Source organism: Chiroxiphia lanceolata, chromosome 9 (genome assembly GCF_009829145.1).
Source record: "Chiroxiphia lanceolata isolate bChiLan1 chromosome 9, bChiLan1.pri, whole genome shotgun sequence".
In the NCBI taxonomy this organism is placed as follows: Eukaryota; Metazoa; Chordata; class Aves; order Passeriformes; family Pipridae; genus Chiroxiphia; species Chiroxiphia lanceolata.
The window spans coordinates 181,893-203,714 of record NC_045645.1 but is presented as its reverse complement, the minus strand read 5'-3'; the positions used below and the strand labels follow the sequence as shown (position 1 = coordinate 203,714).

The 21,822-nt window shown below is 43.1% G+C and overlaps 3 protein-coding genes across 3 annotated transcripts in view; 2 read left to right on the top strand and 1 right to left on the bottom strand.

Moving 5' to 3' along the window:
* Window positions 1–11,354, top strand: part of SAMD13 (sterile alpha motif domain containing 13) — a 33,178-nt gene extending 21,824 nt beyond the window's left edge. The window contains exons 7-8 of the transcript XR_004358489.1: window positions 7,472–7,616; window positions 11,198–11,354. The gene's annotated coding sequence lies outside the window, so the exon portion shown is untranslated. The remainder of the gene's footprint in view (window positions 1–7,471; window positions 7,617–11,197) is intronic.
* The window catches only part of DNASE2B (deoxyribonuclease 2 beta), a 33,515-nt gene extending 12,226 nt beyond the window's left edge, over window positions 1–21,289 (top strand). Inside the window, exons 2-7 of the mRNA XM_032696148.1 lie at window positions 11,377–11,529; window positions 15,335–15,512; window positions 16,778–16,859; window positions 17,850–18,011; window positions 19,540–19,737; window positions 20,285–21,289. Coding sequence (XP_032552039.1) covers window positions 11,417–11,529; window positions 15,335–15,512; window positions 16,778–16,859; window positions 17,850–18,011; window positions 19,540–19,737; window positions 20,285–20,640 — 1,089 coding nt within the window. The 5' untranslated portion in view covers window positions 11,377–11,416 and the 3' untranslated portion in view covers window positions 20,641–21,289. The remainder of the gene's footprint in view (window positions 1–11,376; window positions 11,530–15,334; window positions 15,513–16,777; window positions 16,860–17,849; window positions 18,012–19,539; window positions 19,738–20,284) is intronic.
* Window positions 1,915–9,163, bottom strand: LOC116791010 (uricase-like). The gene is made up of 8 exons (XM_032696644.1): window positions 9,131–9,163; window positions 8,566–8,829; window positions 7,722–7,838; window positions 7,518–7,596; window positions 4,169–4,355; window positions 3,578–3,701; window positions 3,109–3,192; window positions 1,915–2,161 (listed from the first exon to the last, which is right to left on the bottom strand). The coding sequence occupies exons 1-8, from the start codon at window positions 9,161–9,163 to the stop codon at window positions 2,024–2,026; spliced, it is 1,026 nt and encodes a 341-aa protein (XP_032552535.1). The 3' UTR covers window positions 1,915–2,023.
* Window positions 21,290–21,822: the final 533 nt, after the last annotated feature.

Below are 21,822 nucleotides of genomic sequence, written 5' to 3'. Positions count from 1 at the left end.
TTTCTTTAGAAGCTGCCCACGTAAGTGACTCAGGTTTGCAGAGCTGGATGGAGCTGTGCCGAGATGCTTTTAAGGACTTACTGATGTCTGCGTGTCTGTGGAGGTTTATACAAACCACACTGAATGAGTGTACGTGTGGGCTTGTTGCCACAGGAGAGTCTCACTAAACAACTGGTTGCTGCTTTGTGTTCTCATTCTGCCATGAACGTTAGTCCACCGCTACCTTACAGGCCCACAAATGAAGCACAAAGAGTAATGAAGGAAGCCTTCTGCCTAATGCAATAAATTTCTCATAAAGTAGAAGGGAAGTAGGTTGTGCAGATCTGCCTTGTTTTGAAGAGAGGTAAACGCTGGAATGTTCAGTAAGATTATTTTTCATGTATTGTTCCATCTGTCGGTAGTGAACTGTCATTTGGAACAAAACTGGTCTCTTTTTGAAGTTAAATTTGCTGAATTAAAATATTTCTTTTACTTACAATGGTTACATTTATATATAGTAGTAAATGGTAAAGAGTCAAAAGCTAGTTTGTTTTTTGATGTTGCTCTTTATTTGCCCATAAAAGATACATTAATAAATTACAAGGACCTAGAAATGGCAGAAGTAGCAAGACGTAAGCCCACAAGTGCAATACAAGACAATCTAACAAGGTAAGCAAGAATGTCCCCAGCAAAAGCTAGAAGTGTAGTAAATAGAGCTTTCAGAATTGGCTAGTGACCAGAGAACATCATATCTGGGACAGTTTCACTCTGTGGTGTCATTTATCCTGTTGTTTTTCAGGAGATACCTCAGGCTTCTGAACAGTGTCTTCCCTTTGCCTCTGTTATGTCCTGCTCACCCAGGCAAGTTTCTATCTTGCAAAGCACCTCAGAGTGTCTCACAATGCAGGACATCTCTCTCATACTTGGTGCCTGTGAACTTAATAATTGTACACAGAGGAATGCTGCAGGTCTGCCAAACTCCAGAGGCACAAAGGCAACTGAATTGCAGTTTTTAGAAGTTGCTTTGGGCACTTCCCATTGGACTTGTACACTGTCACATGGAGTCTGTGAAAATGGTGCTCAGAGAGAGTGGGAGCAGTGGTCAGACACTGTTAGAAGTGGAGTGAGATTGCTGTTGCAAACGTGCCAGCTCAGTTTGCAAGATGAGAACTGTTGACTGTATAGTTTTATCTCTATGTTCAAAGCCATCACCTGGGGTAACCAAAGTAACATAAGCATTGTCTGCCTGGCTGGCTTTCAAAATAATAGGGTTACTTGGGTTGACTCCTGCCTGCTCAGAAGTCATAAGATTATTAGACTAAGGAAAATTATTTAATTAAGCCTACAGAGATAGCCCAAACCCTCAAACACCTCAGCGATTAATATAGAAGCAGTTTTATAGTAACTTTATGATCTGATGAGCAGCAGCAGCAGTCATGCAGTCAGAATTCATGCAGAGAAAGTAGTCAACAGCTGTTAAATATTCACACCACAAAGGAGATATGAGAGATACTTTTTTTCCCCTGTTTTTCATTTCCTGTGCAAAGAAATCCATGTCTGACTGATTCCCTGTTCAGTCACTGGGTCAGAACCTCAGCTCTGTAGATCAGTGTGGCATCAAGGGGTTATGACAGGTTATGTCAATGAAACAGCAGGTCTTGTGCCTGTATATTCATTTTACTGAAGAAATATTAATAAATAGAATATACAGAGTTTCTGATTTTACATGTCAAAAAATATTGCAGATATCGAATTATTTGTTTTGTTAAGAGGTCTGGGAATAGCTAGTTTAAAAATTAATTGGCTATAATGTTTTCAGCTGGGATTTTCCAAAGAGTGTAGGGGATTTCAATCTGCAAATCACACTGAAATTCAGGAACAGACTTTGATTTCTGAACTTCTGAGGGTTCTTCATAAATCCCATCCTCAGGAGTTCATAGAGGGGAAAGGTAGTCAGCAATGGAAGAGGCCAATAAGGAGTAAATATTGATAGGAAAGCTGTGCTGTTAAGTTTATCAGGAAGGTGTGAGCATAGCCGAGAGGTTTAGTTTCCCTGGGCAGCTGCCAGTCCAAACTGACATTTCCTCTCATCTTTCAGCACATGGCCTTGTGCTTCAAAAAACTTCTTCCTGCCAAGAGTGCAAGCACAGGAGCCATAAGGAGCTTCCACAGGAATCAAAACCTGAGGGGAATGAGCACAAACACATGGGTTACTTTTGAGACAAATTCACCTGCCAGGCCCTTGCCTTCTCTTATGAACATCAGTGGTGGATGTTGATGTTATAACAAGTAGAGGTGGACCTATAATGTCCACCTGAAAGAAGGCAAGAATGGGAGAGGATGGAAGCAGTATCCCAAGACTTTGGAGGGAGACTAGAGCATAAACAGACTATAGACTGTCGATGCAAAATGGAGTAGCCCTGTTTCTCTCTCACAGGAGGATATTGTAACAGACCTTCAGCTGGACCTGGCTGGCAGCCACAGCAGCTGTGGAGGGAGGAGCAAATACATCTCATCCCCTACATGTCTCACCCTCTGCCTCATCCCAAGCTTGCACCTTGTCCGTGTTGGACCAACCTGCCTTAGCTCCTAATGGCTACAGGAACATCCCTTCACTGCTCCCTTAGAGTGCTGGTGCTCTGTCACCCGGAGCCAGACTGTGGCCTCGCTGACCTGCTCGTAACCCGCTGCACCAAGGATGCTCCCTGGCCTCAGTGGTGGTGCCAATGGAGCAGAAAGAAGAGCCACAGTGGGCTGGCTTTTCACACTGCCTGGCAATGGGAAAGGATGCCATGGTGCATTTTACTTGGTTAAAACTGCACAGGTTGACATTATAACTGAAAGTCAAATTCAGTGGAGAAAACGGAATTGATTTTTCAGAGAGAGTCTCTGTTATAGATCCTTCTGATGTCCAAAGCATTCCACTGTGCTCCTTTATCTTTTATCAACAATGCAAGAAGGCAATTAATTATTCTTTTGTAAACTGTAAACCTTAGAGGTAAGGTGGAGCTGGGGCTGGGTGAGAAAGTTTGTTCCCTCTAGCTCTGCTGTGTGCAGAACTGCTGCTATGCTTTAAGGCTTAGTATTTCTAAAGAGTGCAGGCAAGTTATGTTTGAAGCATTTACTTACTTCTTTGTCATTGGTCAAGCCTAGATTCTTCATGTCTAGGACATTATAAAAAGTGTTGTTCAAGACCACTTCTATGACCTGTACCTGAAATCATGAAAACAGATGAGACAGTGAATTAGGGCACCTCTTCAGCAACAGCCTGGCAGGCTTTTCACTTGCTGCACAAAAAGAACAATGCAGCCCTCCCAGTACAGTTGACTAAATGTAATCTAGTGAACATGTGTCGTGTAGGACACCTTTCACTTTTACTCAAGTGCTGCCAAGCACTGAGTGATATTGTCCCCTGTTATGTTCACACCTGGGAAGCAGCATAGGAACTTCTCAGTGTGTTCATTTTTTCTCTGACCATCTGGCTGTATCACCAGTTTTCAGTCTGACAGAGGAAATAATAGTCTCATGTTTGTTTCTTGCTCATCAATTAACATTCACTATTGTTTAAATAAAACATCATAAGGAGGAAAGAAGATACCTGTGACACTTTGGAAAGGACAAGCATCTGGATAGAGTTGACAGTTTTCTGATATGAGGGTGAATATTCCCCACAGTCAGGTGGTCCGGAAAAGGCTTCAAGGATGCATTCACGGATTTTGTTCCTAGAGGTAACACAGGTTCTTACAAAACTTTATATCAGCTCTCTCTGTTTAGATCCAAAATGTTTTACTATGAGGTGGGGTTTTTGTATTTTTTGTGTCTTTGTGGAGGAATGATTTATTTGTCCTGTCACCTCCAAATTCTTCCCAGGTCTCCCCCACCAGCTCTAGAATTCACAAGCAGGTTTTGCTAAAAGTATCTAAAAAACAATCATTATTTTATTCTCCAGGTGTGTTGTGTACTGAACACTGAACTGTTCATTTAAATCCTGTCCACTGAGGCAGCATCAGAGAGAGGAGTACCCCCAAGACGTGCCTCTCACTCCTTGTAAGGAGCTTAGTGCCACCACTGAGACCTGCAAGTGGCTGGTGCGCAGCAGATGCAGATCTGGCCCTTACACCTGCTGTATTGTATAGAGGGACTTTGTGGCCATAGATTAGTTGTCAATATTACTTGGTAAGACATATACCATATGCAATCAAAGTCAAAATCCTTGCATTCGCCATATGACCACTTGCAGAAGAGCTCTCCGCATAGAATCCTGTCATGCCTCTCGGGAAGTGTGGTGTGTTCGTTCTTATAGAACCCTTCAAATCCAGACTGTGTCGTCTTCATAAGTTTCAGGTCTTTAATTCCAGCAAAGACGACCAGAGGACCTGTGATCCAAAATTACAAGACAATAGGAGCTCATTTTCAGGCAGAGAGAAAAAAACCTCTGGGTGATACTTGCAGTGACAAACTCCAAAGCCAGAAAGCAGATAATAATTTTCTGCACGCTGATGTTAGCAGAACAGTAAGAAGCAAGACAAAAACTACTGAAGTCAGAGCTCAGTCCAGAAAATGGAAAATCCCACCAATTGACCTGCACTTAAGGAGAGCTTTTTTATCTCACTTGCTTGGAACTGGGACATGCATTGGGTTGGCTCCCACTGATGTCAATTTAGGAATGACTGATTTCTCTAAAGGGAAATGAAATAGGCTACTAGTGCTGTGGTGTACAGGAGAGGTATGGTGCCCCTTTTCTAACAACACAGACGAGTGCAAAACCAATCTGTATAAAGGCGGAGCCTCAGAAATTTGCTTTACATACCCATCCTGTTGGGAGTTTTGCATCCCTGAGAATGAGAGGGAGAGGAGCCAGTGCAAATCCCTGCAGCTCAGCTAATGAGCAGGAACTGGCATCGATACAGATGCCACCCACAGATTCAAACTGACAGTGACTTTGCTCTTAGCCGCTACTTATAAAATGTGCTGTTGTGGATCACTGCTGCATGAGTGCATTACCATCTCCTAAAGATCAAACAATTGTGTCCTGAATGTTTTCTCCTGACACACCTTCTGAATGGTGGCTAAAAATTATATGCAGTCAGTCATTTAGAGCACACCAAACTGATAACTGAAAATTTCACTCACCAGAACTGCCAAAAAGCAGACTCAGAAAGTAGAAACTTCATGGCATGCAGGCTCATTCAGGGCCTGTACAGACAGTCAGTGGCTGAAGCCCAAGCTGCTGTTTCTGTGCTGCTCTTGGTGCTTGCACTAGCTAGTAATCCTTGAATGCATCTCGTGCACAGTAATTCTGCCTTGGACTGGGAAGACTGACAAATTTAACTTTAAACCATGTCTTTGCAGGAATTTATACTGGAAGCAATTCCACTGTGGTAGACATTTCTCAACTGCATGATTGTTTAGAGATTTGGGGTTTTTTTTAAACTGCTCTGTAACTGGATATTATTGAAACTGCGTCTTATGTTTCTTTCATCTATCTTTTCTTGTTTACATTCATTATTGGTTTTGAATGAGTCTGTGGAGGTATATCTGTAAGCTTGCCTATATCACCCACTTATTTACCAAAGCCTTAAAAAGATGTAAAGAAGAGACTGTCCTTGGACAGGATATTCTGGGGTTTGTTCAGATCTTGATTAATTTATTGCTCGGGTATAAGATTGTGCTACACAGGTATTAATGTAGTGCAGATTCTATCAGTGAAACTGGAGATACATTTATCCTATAGTCAAATACATAGCCTTGTTTGAAAGAGCTCCTTGCAACAAAAGACTGAAAGGCTGTGCAGCAATCAGCCTGAAACTCACTCTGAAGGATATAACACCTAGGCAGAGTTTCCAAGGTGAACAGCCCACGTTGTGCTTTCAGTATGTTTTGTGCTTGTGCTGTCTTCAATTGTCAAATGTTGACTCCGTTACTTTTGATGTTTTCAGTTTCCAAAATGCTCTGAGCCTTTTATCAGCTGATATAATGGCAAAAAATAAGTCTGTTAAGTCTCACTAGGTTTTTTTTTTTTCATGATGAGAAAAGTGTTAAAAGATAGGATTAACTGAGAATTGAACTCCTGTGTCTGGCTGATAGGTGCATAGGAGGATGCTAAATATAGAGAACATTCTCTTAGGAAAAAAAATAGAAGTGATTCAAATATCTTCTTCAAATATTTCACCTAGGCAGGGAATCCTAAAGAAACAGCTAAAGGGCTGCATGAAGGGAAGTCTAAGAAGGAAAAGTGGTTTCTTCAGTAAGCCTTAAAGGCTTTTTGTTTGTGTAGAATCTGAAATTGCAGAATTTCGTGCTGAATTTTCAAGATGATGAAAAATGTAATTGAATCTACATTAAGAGCAGCAGCTTTTCAAGAAAGCATAAACTCTTTTTCTTTCTTTTTTCTTTTCTTTCCTTTTTTTTTTTTTTTTAGTTCAGATTTCTTTCTTAACATTTTTCCAGACACCAAAATCAATACTATTGAGGGTGCCAGAAGTACAGCAGTAGTTAATGTTACTGGTAGCATTAAAAGAGATGAGGCCAAGAGGCACTGGAGACTTGTGTTTTTCCTCCCTCCCTCCTTTCTTCCCTCCTTCATTTTGGAACACAGGGACAGTGCTCAAATGCGCCTTTCAAAACTTGTGCCCTGTCTGCAGCTGAAAGTGGTCTTGCCACTGGTTGTAGGATGGGAGATAGTTCTAAGTTATGTTAGTGCAGATGAGATAGATACCAAACTAGTGCCTAAAACCTCTAAACCCATTGTGTGAAATGATGTAGTGGTCTCAGCTCAGTTCCCAGGAGTCTGAGAGATGGGTTAAATGAAACACCATCACAGTGAGACTGAACGTACGTTCCGGTCGTGAGCCATAGCAAGTAAAAATAATTTTTACGCTTCCTTTGGAATGTATATTTATGGACAAGACAGTTGAGCTTGAAAGTTTATGTCTTTTAAGTATCACGAAACTCTTGTTTAAGCCAAATAGTGCTTTGGTGTGCAGAAATAGTAAGCACACTCTAGTATTTTCATGTGAAAAATTGTTTGCATGTAGACCTGAGTGCTCATGATGTTCAAGCTAGCCTGGCTTGCAGAAATGGAACTGCAGCTATCTTGGCAATCAAATTAGAGCACGTTGACAGGGGTTTGAAAATAACTGCAAACCATAGGCAGTTGGCCTGCAGCAATGGGGCATAGAGTAATGATAATAGGGGGACTGCAGAATATACCACAGGGTAAAAAAGTAAGCAGCCTGTTCTTGGAAGGCTATTAAGTCCTGTCTCAATATAAAACAGTTCTGCTGGATGTGCTGTTGTAAGCATTCTGTGTTTGGAATGCACATACAAATGTGAGCTACATTAGTTCTTCAGCCATGTGTCAGAGATCAAGAACTGCAAAACAGACTCTAGAAGTATCCTTTGTTTTAGACCTGTGGAGCATTTTGGCTGTGCTGTAAGCCCTGTAACACCTGTAGCTCTCTCTAAAGCCATCTTTGTCTCTCACTGGCAGAAATATTTACTGAGAAGTAGGGGAAGTTGCCAATTTTTTTTCTCACCATTTCGGCACTGCTCAGCTTCACAAAAGCGGATCCCATCAGGAACGCATATGAATGAGTGGATGTGAGGAACACCATTCTGCAATTTAGAGCAGACATGTAAGTAAAAGTGCCATAAATACTATCTTAACTGGAAAACAGGAGCTAAGAGAGCGAGGAATGGCTACAGCATAAACAAACAGAATGTATTGGTATTTTAGATACCTCGTGCAGACGTTGCCATGGTACTTCTTGAACGTAGGTTTTGACGTACACCACTTGGCAAAATGTTGTCATGAAGTGATTGCAGATATCTATAGCAAATTGTTCTAAACTTGGGATCTAAGAGAGCAAACAGCATTATTAGAAAGAATCAATTACCTCATGTACAAAACTAGATTTTTCTGGTTGCTGTAAATATTTGAGAGGAATCAGTGTAGTTAAAACCACAGATTTCTCTTATTCCTGGCTTGGTGCACTGTGCCCAGTCATTTGACCAGCTTGCAGCACACGCTGCAAATAGCAGCTCCAGTTGCATCAAAAACCTCCTGTTCTGTGGTACAGTGAGCTGCAATCCTTGGACTGAAATTAACTGCTAGCCTTATGCTTTGAGGATACAATGCTGAAATAATTATTTCAGCATAGTGAACAGTAATTATTCTGATTAAGTTTTACGTGGTAGAGATGGGGTTTCATTACAGAGACCGACAATTAGCGCTACAGATTGTCATTATGATAGATGCAATTGGTGAAGTAAGAGCACAGTTAGAAGAATTAAGAGGAGTCTCACATGCTTTGAGACCTGTTTAAAAATGCTATATAGGAATAATGAAGTATTATGTGCTAAAAAATTAAAAAAAAAGATGGATCTTATATGATAAAATTACAAAAATAGTGTTAATTGTGAGGAAAAAAGGAGCCCGCAGTGGAGGAGGAGAACTTGTCTCTCATATCGCTGAAGATGACTTCAGTGCTGATCTGACATGCCAATTAAAAATAAAAAGTATAACGAACACTTCCAAATGAAGTCATAAGAAACAGCAAGGCTAGTTAAAAAATAAAAAAATACCCCATTTTTTTTGGCCAACACAAGGACAATATTCTTTATGGTGTCTGTAGGTATCACAAGAGAGTTGTTTCCTTCCAGGTACTCCTGAGGAGAAGTCAGACGGAGATGTGTGCACACTTCCACTTCTTTAACGAAATGCTTCTTCCCCTCTCTATGCAGGCGAAGGAACTTAATTGTGTTTTTGCCATATTCACAGTTGAGGACTTCTACATCCTTGATCTGCAGAGAAAATACATGGCAGTTGTAAAGGAACTCAGTAGAAGCCTGAGTTAGGCTCAGTCAATGAAACATAAACAATGTTTATGGCCTTTATTTCTGTGGTCACCTGTGATAATGAGAATATTTCCGTTATAAATCTCAAAGTCCTGATGGGAAGAAAAAATGCTTTAGGAGACCATTATTACATTAGTAAAAATTTTAATATATTCTTGGGGTGAGATAGAACAGGAGTAACAGTGAACTAGTCTCTCATTTGTCATCTTTGAATTAGTTCTGACTGTAGACCTTCTTGAATCTCCCTTCCATCACCTCTTTCTGAACCCAGTGTCCCAGTGCACTCTGTCACCTCAGGTACAGCCATGCAGAGGGCAGGCAGCATTCGCACCTGCACCCTCCATGGGCACCCCACCTGCCAGGCTGGGCTGCCTCTCTCTAGAGACAGCTCCCGATTTTCCCTGCCACCAAGAACAGACTTTCCCCACCTCCTACTCCTCTGGCTCCTGGCTCTCCCTGTGCTGCACTGAGCCCTCTCTGTTTTCAGCAGAAGCTGCAAAATGCAGTCAGTGTCCTGCATGGCAGAGCCCCTGGAAGCGGCAGAGCCCGGCAGGCACTGCACACCCCCAGGGACAGATCTGCACATCTGCAGGGACAGCTCTGCACATCTGCAGGGACAGCTCTGCACACCCCCAGGGACAGCTCTGCACACCCCCAGGGACAGCTCTGCACACTCCCAGGGACAGCACTGCACACCCCCAGGGACAGCTCTGCACATCTGCAGGGACAGCTCTGCACATCTGCAGGGACAGCTCTGCACACCCCCAGGGACAGCTCTGCACACCCCCAGGGACAGCTCTGCACACTCCCAGGGACAGCACTGCACACCCCCAGGGACAGCTCTGCACATCTGCAGGGACAGCTCTGCACATCTGCAGGGACAGCTCTGCACACCCCCAGGGACAGCTCTGCACACCCCCAGGGACAGCTCTGCACACTCCCAGGGACAGCACTGCACACCCCCAGGGACAGCACTGCACATCTGCAGGGACAGCTCTGCACACCCCCAGGGACAGCTCTGCACACCCCCAGGGACAGCACTGCACACCCCCAGGGACAGCTCTGCACACCCCCAGGGACAGCTCTGCAACAGCTCTGCACACCCCCAGGGACAGCACTGCACATCTGCAGGGACAGCACTGCACACCCCCAGGGACAGCACTGCACACCCCCAGGGACAGCTCTGCAACAGCTCTGCACACCCCCAGGGCTGTCCCGGTCCTGGGCACGGGGCTGTGGGGACCTGCTGCTCCGAGGCCAAGTGGAAGCAATGAGTGTCAAACCAGTTCTCCTGTGAGAGGTGGGAAGGTTGCTTTGTAAGCAGGCAGAAATCATAGAAAAAATGGAAACAGCTGTCGTGTTCTTGGCATGTTGTGTGTTTTATTACCTGTCTGTGCACGTTGCAATTCCCAAGAGCAGGGACAAGACACCAGCTGAGCTGGCTGAAAGTGTTTTCTCACAACTGTCACGGTTCTGATCTCCCACAAAAAGAATCAGAAGTGAATGTGAGTAGCAAAATTCAGGTCTTGATCCACACCTCCAAAATCCTGGCTACCTGGGATCATTGGTTTTGTTTGTGTTAAGCCCTGTTATTAAATTTTATCCTACTTCTTTCAAACATGCCCCATTTACCCATCTCTTACAGTGTTGGAGAGGCTATATTCACAAGGTGACAAAATACTGCAAAGGTTGTGAGTATTTCTTTTATGCTACAATAGCCAGAGCTCATTGCAGTAGACTTTCTGAAATATCCCGTACTTGGTAGCAACATCTTTTAATGTAAATCAGCCCCTTTTAATGTAGGAATAACGAGGAGGGAGAAAGAACATTTTACACACCAAAATATAAATTGAAGCTTTTTATGCGTGAGTTGCTAAAAGATTATCAGATGTGAAATTGCTCAATTCATACATGTTTGTTCCTTGATAATGCTAATGCACTTAAAAAATTAACTAATTGTAAGTAAACTAATTTGGCTTGGAGATCAGAGCATTTCTCTGACTGTCAGTCCCTCTGAGCTCAATCCCCCCGGGTGATTGAAGGTCCCCACTGCTGGAGCCAGGACTGGGCAGGGCTCAGCACTGCACCAGAAACTCTTTCTGCAGGCACGGTGCAAGGGCTGTGCTCACTACGAGGGCTGGGTGGAGAATAGTGGGATGGAAATGATTTTGGTTTGCTTGTCTGAACACCAAGTTTTTTTTCAGATAGTTGTACAAAAATTATACATCAGTCACGCAGCACTAAAGAAAAAGGGTTTCTGCAGGTTGGTTTGGGTTTGTTTTAAGCAGAATACTATGAACTTTATAAATAGTAAAAATACAAGTTTTGTCAAAAACATAACTGTCATTTTGTTGCCCAGAGAAATTGCGAGCAGTTTCCAGCGGCTCCCAGGAGCCCTTGCCCCGCTGTCGATGGCCGTCCTTGCTGTGGGAGCCCGACTTCCCGAGCTGGCTCTGCCGTCCCGGGCAGCGCCCAGGGTGTGCTCGCTGCTCCGTGGGCAGGAGCCGGCAGCTAACGCAGCACAACTTCTCCTTTTAGAGCCTACTCGGTGCTCGTCCTGCGCAGCCGAGAAACCAAAATGCCCGCAGGATCTGCATGGTGCCACCCTGCTTTGCTCTTGCTTCTCTCCTCTGTGCCCCTGTGGGCAGCTGAGATTTCCTGCAGGAATGAAGATGGGGAGATAGTCGACTGGTAAGTAAATACCGTGCCGGGGAGAAACTCTGGGTGAGTAAATAAAAACACTTGGGACTAAGCCGCGGGAAGTGGGTGGGTCACTGAGAAGCAATGCAGGGCAATCACTAGTTCAGTCCTGTGAATCTGCCTGTGAGTAGTGGCAGAATTTTGCACCGGGAAAACCAAGGTTAAGTTATTGAAATGTGATTTCATTTCTCTGAGCCAACCACCGTACCGCATTATGACTAACTGCAAAATAATCACCGTTTTACGCGGCGTTCGTGCCTCATGATCAAAGGGAGCATAACGTGTGTAGGGGTGCCAAGGCTGTGCTCGCCAGCGGCAGCCCCGGGGGCACCGGCCCGGCCGGGCTCCGGCACGGGGCTCACCTGGCACAGGGCTCACCTGGCACAGGGCTCACCTGGCACAGGAGACTGAGCCGGGCGGGAGAGCCGCCCGCGTCCCGCCCTTGGTCTCGCAGCTCCTGCCTGAACAGCAGCGGGGGGGACTTGTCCCCTTGGTGCCGTGGCTGAGGGGGAGCGGAGGCTGAGCCGCCCGGGAGGGTGCGGTGGCAGCAGTGTGGCAAAGCCGCCTGTGTCCTGTGACTGAGGAGCAGGGGCCACTCCCCGCCACCTTATAGCTGGTACCACCCCACTGCCAGCAGCGAGCCCGACTTTGGCTATTAAATGATTAATTGGATTAATGGACTTTGAAGATGAAAGATGCGAAGTACAATTGCATAATACATATCCAGCTCAGGTTTAAAAAGTGAAATGAGGGCTCTTAAAAAAGAGCACAGAAGCTTCCCGAAGATAAATATCAACCAATTTCAAAATAAAAGTGTTTTTCTCATGGAACGATGATTAGTTTGGATGCAAGTGATAAAGAAGTAGGCCCATCCTTTCCCTTGCCCACAAAGCTAACTGCAGGGAAAGCGGGTGCTCCTCGCTCAAGCAGGAGCACAAAGCTGGCTTTGCTCTGTATTGGTGTAGCATCAAATGTATGATGTCCATCCCTGTGACTTGTCACCCTTGCCAAGGCATTTCTGGATAACATGATTTATTTTTTCAAGAATCAGTTGGTGCAACTACCCAACGACTTAAAGGTATGAGATATTTCATTTTCCTTTCTCCCCACACTGCAATTATTCCTTGCAGAATGAATTTTTTGTGCTAAAGCTAAAAAAAAAAAAATCAGACCAAAATCTAAACAAACAAAAAAACCCACATAAAACCACTTTTACCATCCATTTCTTCAATGAAGACAATTTTCATATCCATATTCTCTGAGAAATTCTTTGAAAACTGTGGCTAGGAATAATTCACCTGTGCCTCCATATGAATGCCAGTGACATGGGGCCTGCTCCAGGTGGGAACTTTGGCATCTGCACAGGCAAATCCCTGTTGTCATTGACAAATTTAGCAGGAAAGACAATGGTATTTCCTTTTCAATGTGCCCTGACTAAACGAAAGAGAAACTTGCCTGTCTGCCAGGATCATCCTAGTTTATTGAAAAGAAAGGGTCAGCCTTTGGATTCTGGATTTCGTTGCTATGAAGCTGGCAGGAGAAGCAGAACTGAAACTGCTGAGAAGAGCTTCCTCTTAACCAAAAGATGCCCTTTCAAACAAACAGCACTGCAGGTTTAATTTTCAGTTAGCACGAGCTTTATGTGAGTTCCTACTATCCAGTGGTTTCATCCTGCAGTATTCTGTAATTAGTCATTATTAGTATTTACACACCCTTTCATTTGCCGCTAAACTGGAAGAATCAGTTGCCTTATCTGACTTGATCCCATCTGTACTCCCAGCTGGGCTGGCAGCTCCTACCCCTATGCAGTGCCTGGGTGGGCAAAAGCCTCCCATGCTTTCATTCCACGCAGGAGCTCGTCCCACTCTCTTCACTGCACCTCACACAGAGGCTGCAGGAGCAAATGGCCACAGGTTCAGCTTTCTAAGGAGGGCTTAGAGTCTTTCCCTTATTTTTCCAAACTCACTGTATTCTGTGGGAAGTTTTCCATGCAAATAAAAGGTAAAACTGTGCTTTCTGAGAAGTGTTGAGTTGAGGACTGAAGCCACAGATCTCCATTGTTTGGGTTGTTTTTTTTTCAGTAGGGAGGAGGGGAAGAAATGAAGATGTGATATAGAAGTAACGATATGACTTTTTGTTGTAAGCTGGTGTTCAGTCACAAGCAAACAATGTGACAATGCTAATCATGTCTAAGCAGCTTCACTTTTCCTTGGCTCTCAGGAAAATAACTTTCACTCTGTTCCCACATATGCCTAAGTTCTTGAGAAATTTCCCGTGCACAAATAGCAGTAAAGTTTTTAGACAACTTTAATTGGTGATATACTCAGCTGGCTTTCTAGAAAGAGCCAAAACATGTATCCACTGGGAATTGGCAAGCAATTTACTGATAGCTCAATGACTAGTGTTTCCGTAAGCATACCTGCTAAGGTGGATTTGTCAGATGCAAGACTGTAAACACCTCCAAAGCATAAATATTCCACTACATTTCAAAACAGTTTGGAAAGGCTTCATCTACTAATTCCTGGTTTAGCTTGTACTACTGTAACTACTGTTATTCCTCTCCTTTCCAAATCTTCATTTCAGATAAAGGGATTGTTGTGACACCTGCTGCACAGACAGGCACGGGCAGCTCTCCCCAGCCTTGTTACATAAATCACTTTCTTCTCTGCAATCTGTCATCAGAAGTTATTTCTCCCGAGGTACTTAAGGAACACCATTCAGTCAGTGGCAGCACAGGTGGATTACCAGGGTGACCAGCGGTGTGTGTTTTTCTTCTCCCTCTACGTGTGCATTTCCCACAGATTAAATATCCTCTTCTAGCAGAATGCTTTCCTGCCACTTCTTACCTGCATTTGGAGATGCCTTTTGTGACCAACCTGAGACTGTAAATCAACTGGGCAAGGCTTATTCCTCCTGATATACTTGAAGGGTTAAGCACAGGCTGCATTTCTGGTGAATAGTATAGATTGAAAATAATGCCACCCAGTCCTTACTATTGACGTAAATAACAAATTACTCAAGTACAGCCCTTGAAGAAAGTGGCTGAATTAATTATATTGCAATTAATCCCATGGACTTTTGCAATGGGAAAACTTGTTTACTTTATCGGGGACCTTAGTATGAACTGAGCCATTTACTGACAATATTGAGTACTCTACAATTTTGAAAAGATTTGTGTTTCTGGCTAAAAGTTTGCAAATATCCGGTCTACAACAGTTCAGCAGTGTGCAAGTCTCTTGGGAAAAGTAGGATTGGAAGAACATTTTATCACCGTGCTTTATGCTTATTTAGTGATTGTGAAATGTATAAATGTAAGACAATGCATTCTTTATTTTAATACCTAATTTTATCTATTTAATATAAAGCCATATTTATATAAGTTGTTTGACCATGAGAACATTAGACTGGGTTTGGGACCTGAGGCTCTCAGGTCCAGAACCAGGAGCAATAGGGATTTGGTGGACACCAAACCAGGGCTACCTGAAATACTTTAGGGGTACCAACAGCAGTCTGGCCACAGCAACAGGAGTTTGGTGCTGAATCAGCCTCCCTTGGTTGCTAAGAAGCAGAACAAATTTATCTGCAGCAGGTATTGTGCTGTCGAACTGCAGCTGGTTCCTGTGCTGGATCATTGCTTTGAGGCTGGGATGTCCACACTGCGTGCTGGTGGCACTGCTCCCCCTCCAGCCGAGGCATTCCCGGAGTTACCCTTCTCTTCCTCAGGTGGGAAAGAGATACTGCTTTACACATTCAAATAGGGTGGTGGTAAAAAAGTAATTGCTCTTCCCTGTTGTAGGTTTGCTCTTTACAAGTTACCAAAACATGCTAAAGGAGAGATTCCCATGCTGGGGCTGGAATACATGTACATGGATGCCCTGGCTCCACAGTGGCAGCTTGGTAAATACCTCATCAACACGACGCAGGGCGCTCTGGGACGAACACTGAAGCAGCTGTATGACACATATGAATCTAAGGCAAGTGACATTTAATTGTTGTTAGTATGTTTACTTGCTATTGCATGCCGATGAAATGAAACCACCCAAAATAAGCACATGGAGGTATGGCCAGACCTGACTGCCCAGATCTACTAAAGCACATGAAGGGGAGCGCCTTGACAGTGGGCAGATTATTTGCAGTTTTGGCTACAATTAGAAATTATCCTCAAAATTCTAATTTCTAGTCAAGCTTTTCATACACTTAAAGTATTGCCCATCAAAAAAGAGTGTTGGTACATACTCCCTTTGGCTTCTTCTCTGCAATTCATCTTGAGCAATATCTGAAGCTGTGAACTGGCTTGGAACTCAGACCAGGGCCAGTGGTGACTGTTACAGACACTCGTCCTCAGCCCTCCTATGTGCATGTGTTTCCCCCCTCAAATCAAATCTGTATTTTTATCTTCTCCCTGAAATCACTGTGACTGCTCCAGCGGTGATATGCTACTGGTTGGCCTTTTTTTTTTCTCCCACAGGGAGACACCTCACATATATATATTTGTGTGAAGTGATTATAAAATATCACAAGATCTGCCTGTAGTTATTTTTTTACCATCTACATAGAATTGTTGAGAGTCTGGGTATGTCTTTGCATTTCTACTCTGGGTTAGTGGTAGGGTGTCATTAATTTATATGTAGAAGAGATTCCCAGAAGTCAGTCAAATACTGTCAGTCCAGAAAACTGTCCTGTTGCAGGTCTCACTGTAATTGTAATAAACTGTTTACAAACTCTTAGTACATTGGGAGGGGAAGCATGTCCCAACTCCTTTGAAGTTCTTTGTTCAGGGGAAATAAGGTGCGGCCACATGCAAATATTTTGCAAAAAAGCTTTAATTGCTTGCCCTTCTTGAGAACACTTGTCATGTCTATTTTTTACTCAGCAAATGTTTTCACCGGATCTGATTGCTAAATCAGAGATAGGCACAAAAAACAGAGAGGGGAACTTTTTTGCAAGCAAATGCCATAAACCCATGTCAACTGTCTTAGCAAGCATATTCAACCCCGTGAGAAAGGGCTACTGCAGTGATTGAGAAAACTTCCACCTCATGTTAACCAGAGCACTGATGCTGAGTCTTCAGGCTTATTTTACTGTAGCATCTGTGAAGACTGTGTCAGCTGAACTGGGAGCAGGATTAGGCTCGTGATGTTCACACAGAGTCCTGAATTCTTCTGTTTCCAGCAGATGTTCTCTTAAATGCCTTCCTTTTACTCAATGTCATGTTTCAGAAGTGTGTGTTTCCCTGCAGAGGAACACCATTGCCTATGTGATATACAACGATGAGATCCCTGAATTGGACTCCAAAGGGTGGAAAAGTGGACACACCAAAGGTACAGGGAGTGTCCCAACCTACTGTTTCCTCCTTTCTGAAGTTATGGATAGCATCTACTTGTCTGTTTGTCTACCTGCATAACTAAAATTCCTGCCTAAAGCAAAACTGGAGAATGATTTGCATGATGTGTGGTTTGTTGTATAGTTACATATGCTGCAGCTTCTGTTTTGGTTTGGGTATGCTTGTGCTGTGTGAAGGATCTTAGGGCTTTTGGATTCTTTGTTTCAAGAGTTGAAACTCATACAGATTCTTTTAGCGAGTACAAACCACATGATCCTGTGCTTGATGGCAACAGCAGTACAAGATGTGAAGGGAAAGACACCCTCAACATATACCCCTCCAAACTCTCTGGGGTAAGAAACTGCTGCCAAGATCATGGTATGCAGTTACAGAAAAACAAAATTTAGATATAAACTTTAGTGGAGGTCTAAATGTTCCCTTGAGGAAGCAGATGGGGTTTGCCCAGCCTGTCTTGGGTATGACCATATTTTGCAGGGCTGTATTTTCAGGCTGCAGCAATAGGGACAGCTCGGGAGCCATGCTCCACCCTGGAGTAGCCTCCAGAGGGGGGAAGTGTAGCCCGTCTCTCTGCTGCTTACACATGGAAGAGAGTTTGGTCTAGAAGAGAAGACACAATGTTGACAGAATCAGTTTCCCCTTATCCAGTGAATATATGAAGGGAGGGAAAATAAGCAGTGGAGAGAGGGTCACAGTCAGAACTTTCGAAGACAAAATTTGAGCAGAGGAAGAGAGGTTTTGAAAAGATTTTTTTTTTTCAAATGAAACATGATGACAGTTTGAGTTAGTCTATGCAGGAAAGAATTGATGCAATTTTAATACAGTGTTAGTGTCTCCTATGATCCATTAATCTACTCTAGAACCAGTTTACTGTAGGTATTAACATGTTGAAATGTGGTCTCCACAGCAGCAAAACCAAAGCAGGACTTTTTCGTCCTTAATTCATTAGCAGTAACTTTTTTTTTTATAGGATTTCTGCTCTTGGACAAATCACAAGGCTTCTGGGTAATTCATAGTGTGCCTCTGTTCCCTCCCATCCCTGAGGAAGGTTACGGGTATCCAGCTACTGGGGAGTCCTTTGGACAGACGGCCATCTGTATAACCTTCAAATATGACCAGTTCACTGAAATAGGTATGAAAAGCTTTGCCCTAAGAAAGCCTTTGTCCCTGATTGCTTTCCTTGAGGCTTCACCTCAAAAATTCATTGTTCTTGACCTTTGTTGTCAGACTGGGAAACCAAATGGGGCCTGGAGAGAGCATTCTTGGTTTCAGTTATGTTTATCCAACGATTTCTTGCGTGAATGTGGGAAATTCGCTCTTCCACTCTGTTTCCTTCTCCCCATGGGGATTATTAGGATAATAATAGTCACAAGTGCTTATCAAGGGTAAATTAGTCTGTGTATACAAAGTGCTTTGGAAACATAAAGTAGGATGATTAATAATTTTTAACAGTAATAGCTCATTCAGCTACAGTCACCTGCAGTTCTAAAAATGTAAGGTAGCTACAGCTTGAGCTGAAGTAGTAGCCTTGACTCATCAGAAATATGAAGTATGGAGTAAATATCACCTAGAATTTCCCCAGGTATTTTTTGCCACAAAAATCACCAATACTGAATATATAAAAAAACCAAAAAAACAAAAAAACCAAAAAAACCCAACAAAATATATACCTCTAAGATTCAGAACTATCTGACAGTGGTAACTGGTAGTGGAATCCTGAAAAGAACTGTCAAAAGGCATTACAAGAAGTCATGCTGGCATGCTCCTTACCTCTTTTCACACTGTTTTTTCACTGTTTTCTCAGTTACAAACCTCAAATCATATTAATGAAGCACACATGCTGTGCAAATTGCCAGAGTGGCCACACCTTAGAGTAATCTAAACCAGGTTCCTGTTTGTGGAAACACATCTGTGCACGTGTTTAGGGAAAGAGGACAAGAAAATGAGATGCACACTGGTGCTTTTCCTGCCTCATCCTCTCAGCTTCTGATAATCTGTGGTTCAGGGATTTCCTGAGCCAGAAAGACTGGAATGTTCCTGATGGACTGGTCTTCCCTGAACTCATCTAATGAGCCCATTTGTTCCCTAGCTCTTTATGATATCCATAGCAAGGACTTCTACAGTTAAGCTGAGCAATGTTCAGAAAAGTGAATTTCTTCTGGAAATTCAATCCAGATGCTGAAACTCAAGTTCTGTTCTCCCTAAAACCAAACTAGACCCTTGGGCAGCTCTTCTGTTTGCATTTGGCTTGGCAGCTGTAACTGACTGGAAACCACTTCTGTAAATACAGACAGGTTTGGATTTACACATGCTGTCTGAGTGCTGTGTGGCTGCACAGAGGCTTGAAGATGAGCAGGGGTGGAAGTGGCAGTGGACCAAGACCACCAGTTAACAGTTCTGCTAATAATGAGGCGTGAGTGGAAAAACCTGAGCGTGCTCTCCCAGCCAGTCTGTGTGCTGCAGAGCCACCTGGAATACAAAGCAATTACATATATTTTTGGTTGGTAAAATAAGATACTTTAATGCCAAACTCATCCAGAGGTAGGCTGTGAAGATTAAGGACTTACGTTTCCTTTCCAAGGCAGAACTTTGCTCTCTTGATTGCTTTGCTTTAGCCCATTTTAATTCTGCATATGTTCATTTCTGTGGGTTTTTCTCAGATCAACAGATGTTGAGTTATAATCCCGGAATCTACAGTTGTTCCATCCCTAACATCTTCCAAGCTGATCTCCCAAATCTGCAGAAGCTCTGTGCAAAGTCCAGGCTGCCCGTGGTCCCCTTGCGCCACCTCACCAAGCTCCAGTCAGCTCATGGGGAAACCTTTCTCCACTTTGCAAAGTCACACTCATTCATAGATGGTAAGGAAACCTGTTGCTCTATGTATCACACATTCTCAATTAATTCTTAATATATTAATTAATATATTCTTTGACAATTAGTATTTTCTTTGAGGGAAAAAAAAAGAAGTTCAGCTTCACAAATGAATGAAACAGAGGGCAAGGAATGGTGTCCCATCTTAATATTCTCTCAGCCCCACAAAGCAAAAAGCTGTCTGGTCCATCCTAAGGTGTTCAACAACGATATTTTCAGAAAATTTATTTCCTGTTATTGAACGATAACAACAAAGAAGAAATCATCTGGGGTCTTTTTGTTATCAAGAAGATTTGCAATTTTTTGTCCTTTCCTTTTTTTCCTGCTGGTTGTTTGTAACAGGTTTTCTAGAAGGAGAAAAATTAGAAATGAACTTCTGAAACCAAAGTCAAAATAAGGGGAAGGGGCAAAATCCCCTCTGGCTGACTTTATGCGTTGCAATGAAATGAGCGTAATTTAGATGATGTTTTTCAGTCTGTTTTTAAATGAAGGAACATGAAAGATTAACTTCCCACACCCTGTGTTATTCCACAGATATCTATGTGGCCTGGATAGCTCAGGAACTGAAGACCGATTTGTTGGCTGAGTCCTGGCAGCGTTCTGGCCAAAAACTTTACTCAAATTGCTCTCTCGATTACCACGTCTACAACATCAACCTAATAGGGATGCCACTGAATTCCACCTTTCATTCCATTAATGATCATTCCAAATGGGCTGTTTCAAGGAAATACAAAGATCAGTGGACCTGCATCGGAGACTTAAACCGTGCTGCCGAGCAAGCTTGGAGAAGCGGTGGGTTCATCTGTACCCAGAATGAACACATCTACAGTGCCTTCAGGCACCTGATAATCCACTACGAAAGCTGCACTGCTGCTTCCACAGGGATATAACAGACCATTCCTCCCAACCAGCACAGCCCTTATTACGTAGAAAGTGTGTGAAATATCTGCCTTACAATCTATTTCCTCTGTGAAAAATGGCCCTGTGCGTTGCCAGGTGTGCTAGATCATCCCCTTGTTGGCTATAAAAGCAGGTGGTGTGTAGGTAAATGATGGCTGGTTTGCTCTGGTGTGGGACCCAGAGGCTCTGCGTGTGCTGGGCCGCGCTCTGCTCTCTGCTGGCTCCTCACCATCCGTGCCAGGATGGGATAGGATGGGATGGGATGGGACCCTGTGGCACAAGGCTGCACCAAAGCACATCACTGTGGGTGCCCTGCATGGGCACCCCTGGAGCAACTTGTGAGTTGGGGCTGCATGTGGGATGGGAAGGACAACAGAAACCTCTCTCCTGAGCTGGGTTGTCAGGAATGGGCAGTCGGCAAGGGACAAGTACCCCAAAATACCTCAAAATCACCCCATATTTCAGGTGCTGTTGAGATAAATCACAGCATTTCTGCTCAGTTTGGGCTGAATCTCTTAAAGTGCTGATTAAATCCAGACAGGGAGATGAGTAGATCTGTGGACAGGAAGGCTTCATTTTTACGTGATTCATTTTTAGAGAATAAATGAGCTTTAAAGCATCTTTAAATCATCTCTATAACCAATAGCTTGGGAGTATTTCTAGTGCTTTTATTCATGTACAGCAATCTTATAAACAAATAAACATGTTCAAAATTTGAATAAGCAAAATAAGAGAAAAAACAGTCTGTTGACAGTCTCCCTCTTCCATCTGTATAGTTATTTGTGGTTTGTTACAATGTATATAGCTGCCAAGGGAAAAATTGAGACAAATAGGAAAAAAAATAAAGAAAAGGGAAGAAAATATTCGAAGGAAGATGTTATTTAATCTACATTTTCACATTACAACAAATGTGACTGTTAATTTTCAATATCTCCATTCTCAGGCTTAGGACCTGAAGTTCGCATGGAGTTGCTGTAAAGACAAGGCTAATTTGGAAAATCCTGATACACTCTTGGGTTCAGATTTCAGAATTGTATCTGCATTAATATGTTCCTAAATATATATTTATAGGGTTCTGTCTCACTCGTAATTTTTTTCCTGAATTGCTGATATAAACTCCAGTCTGAAGAATTGGCTGTCCCACTAATATTTCTGTTTTGCTGTGTTCCTAG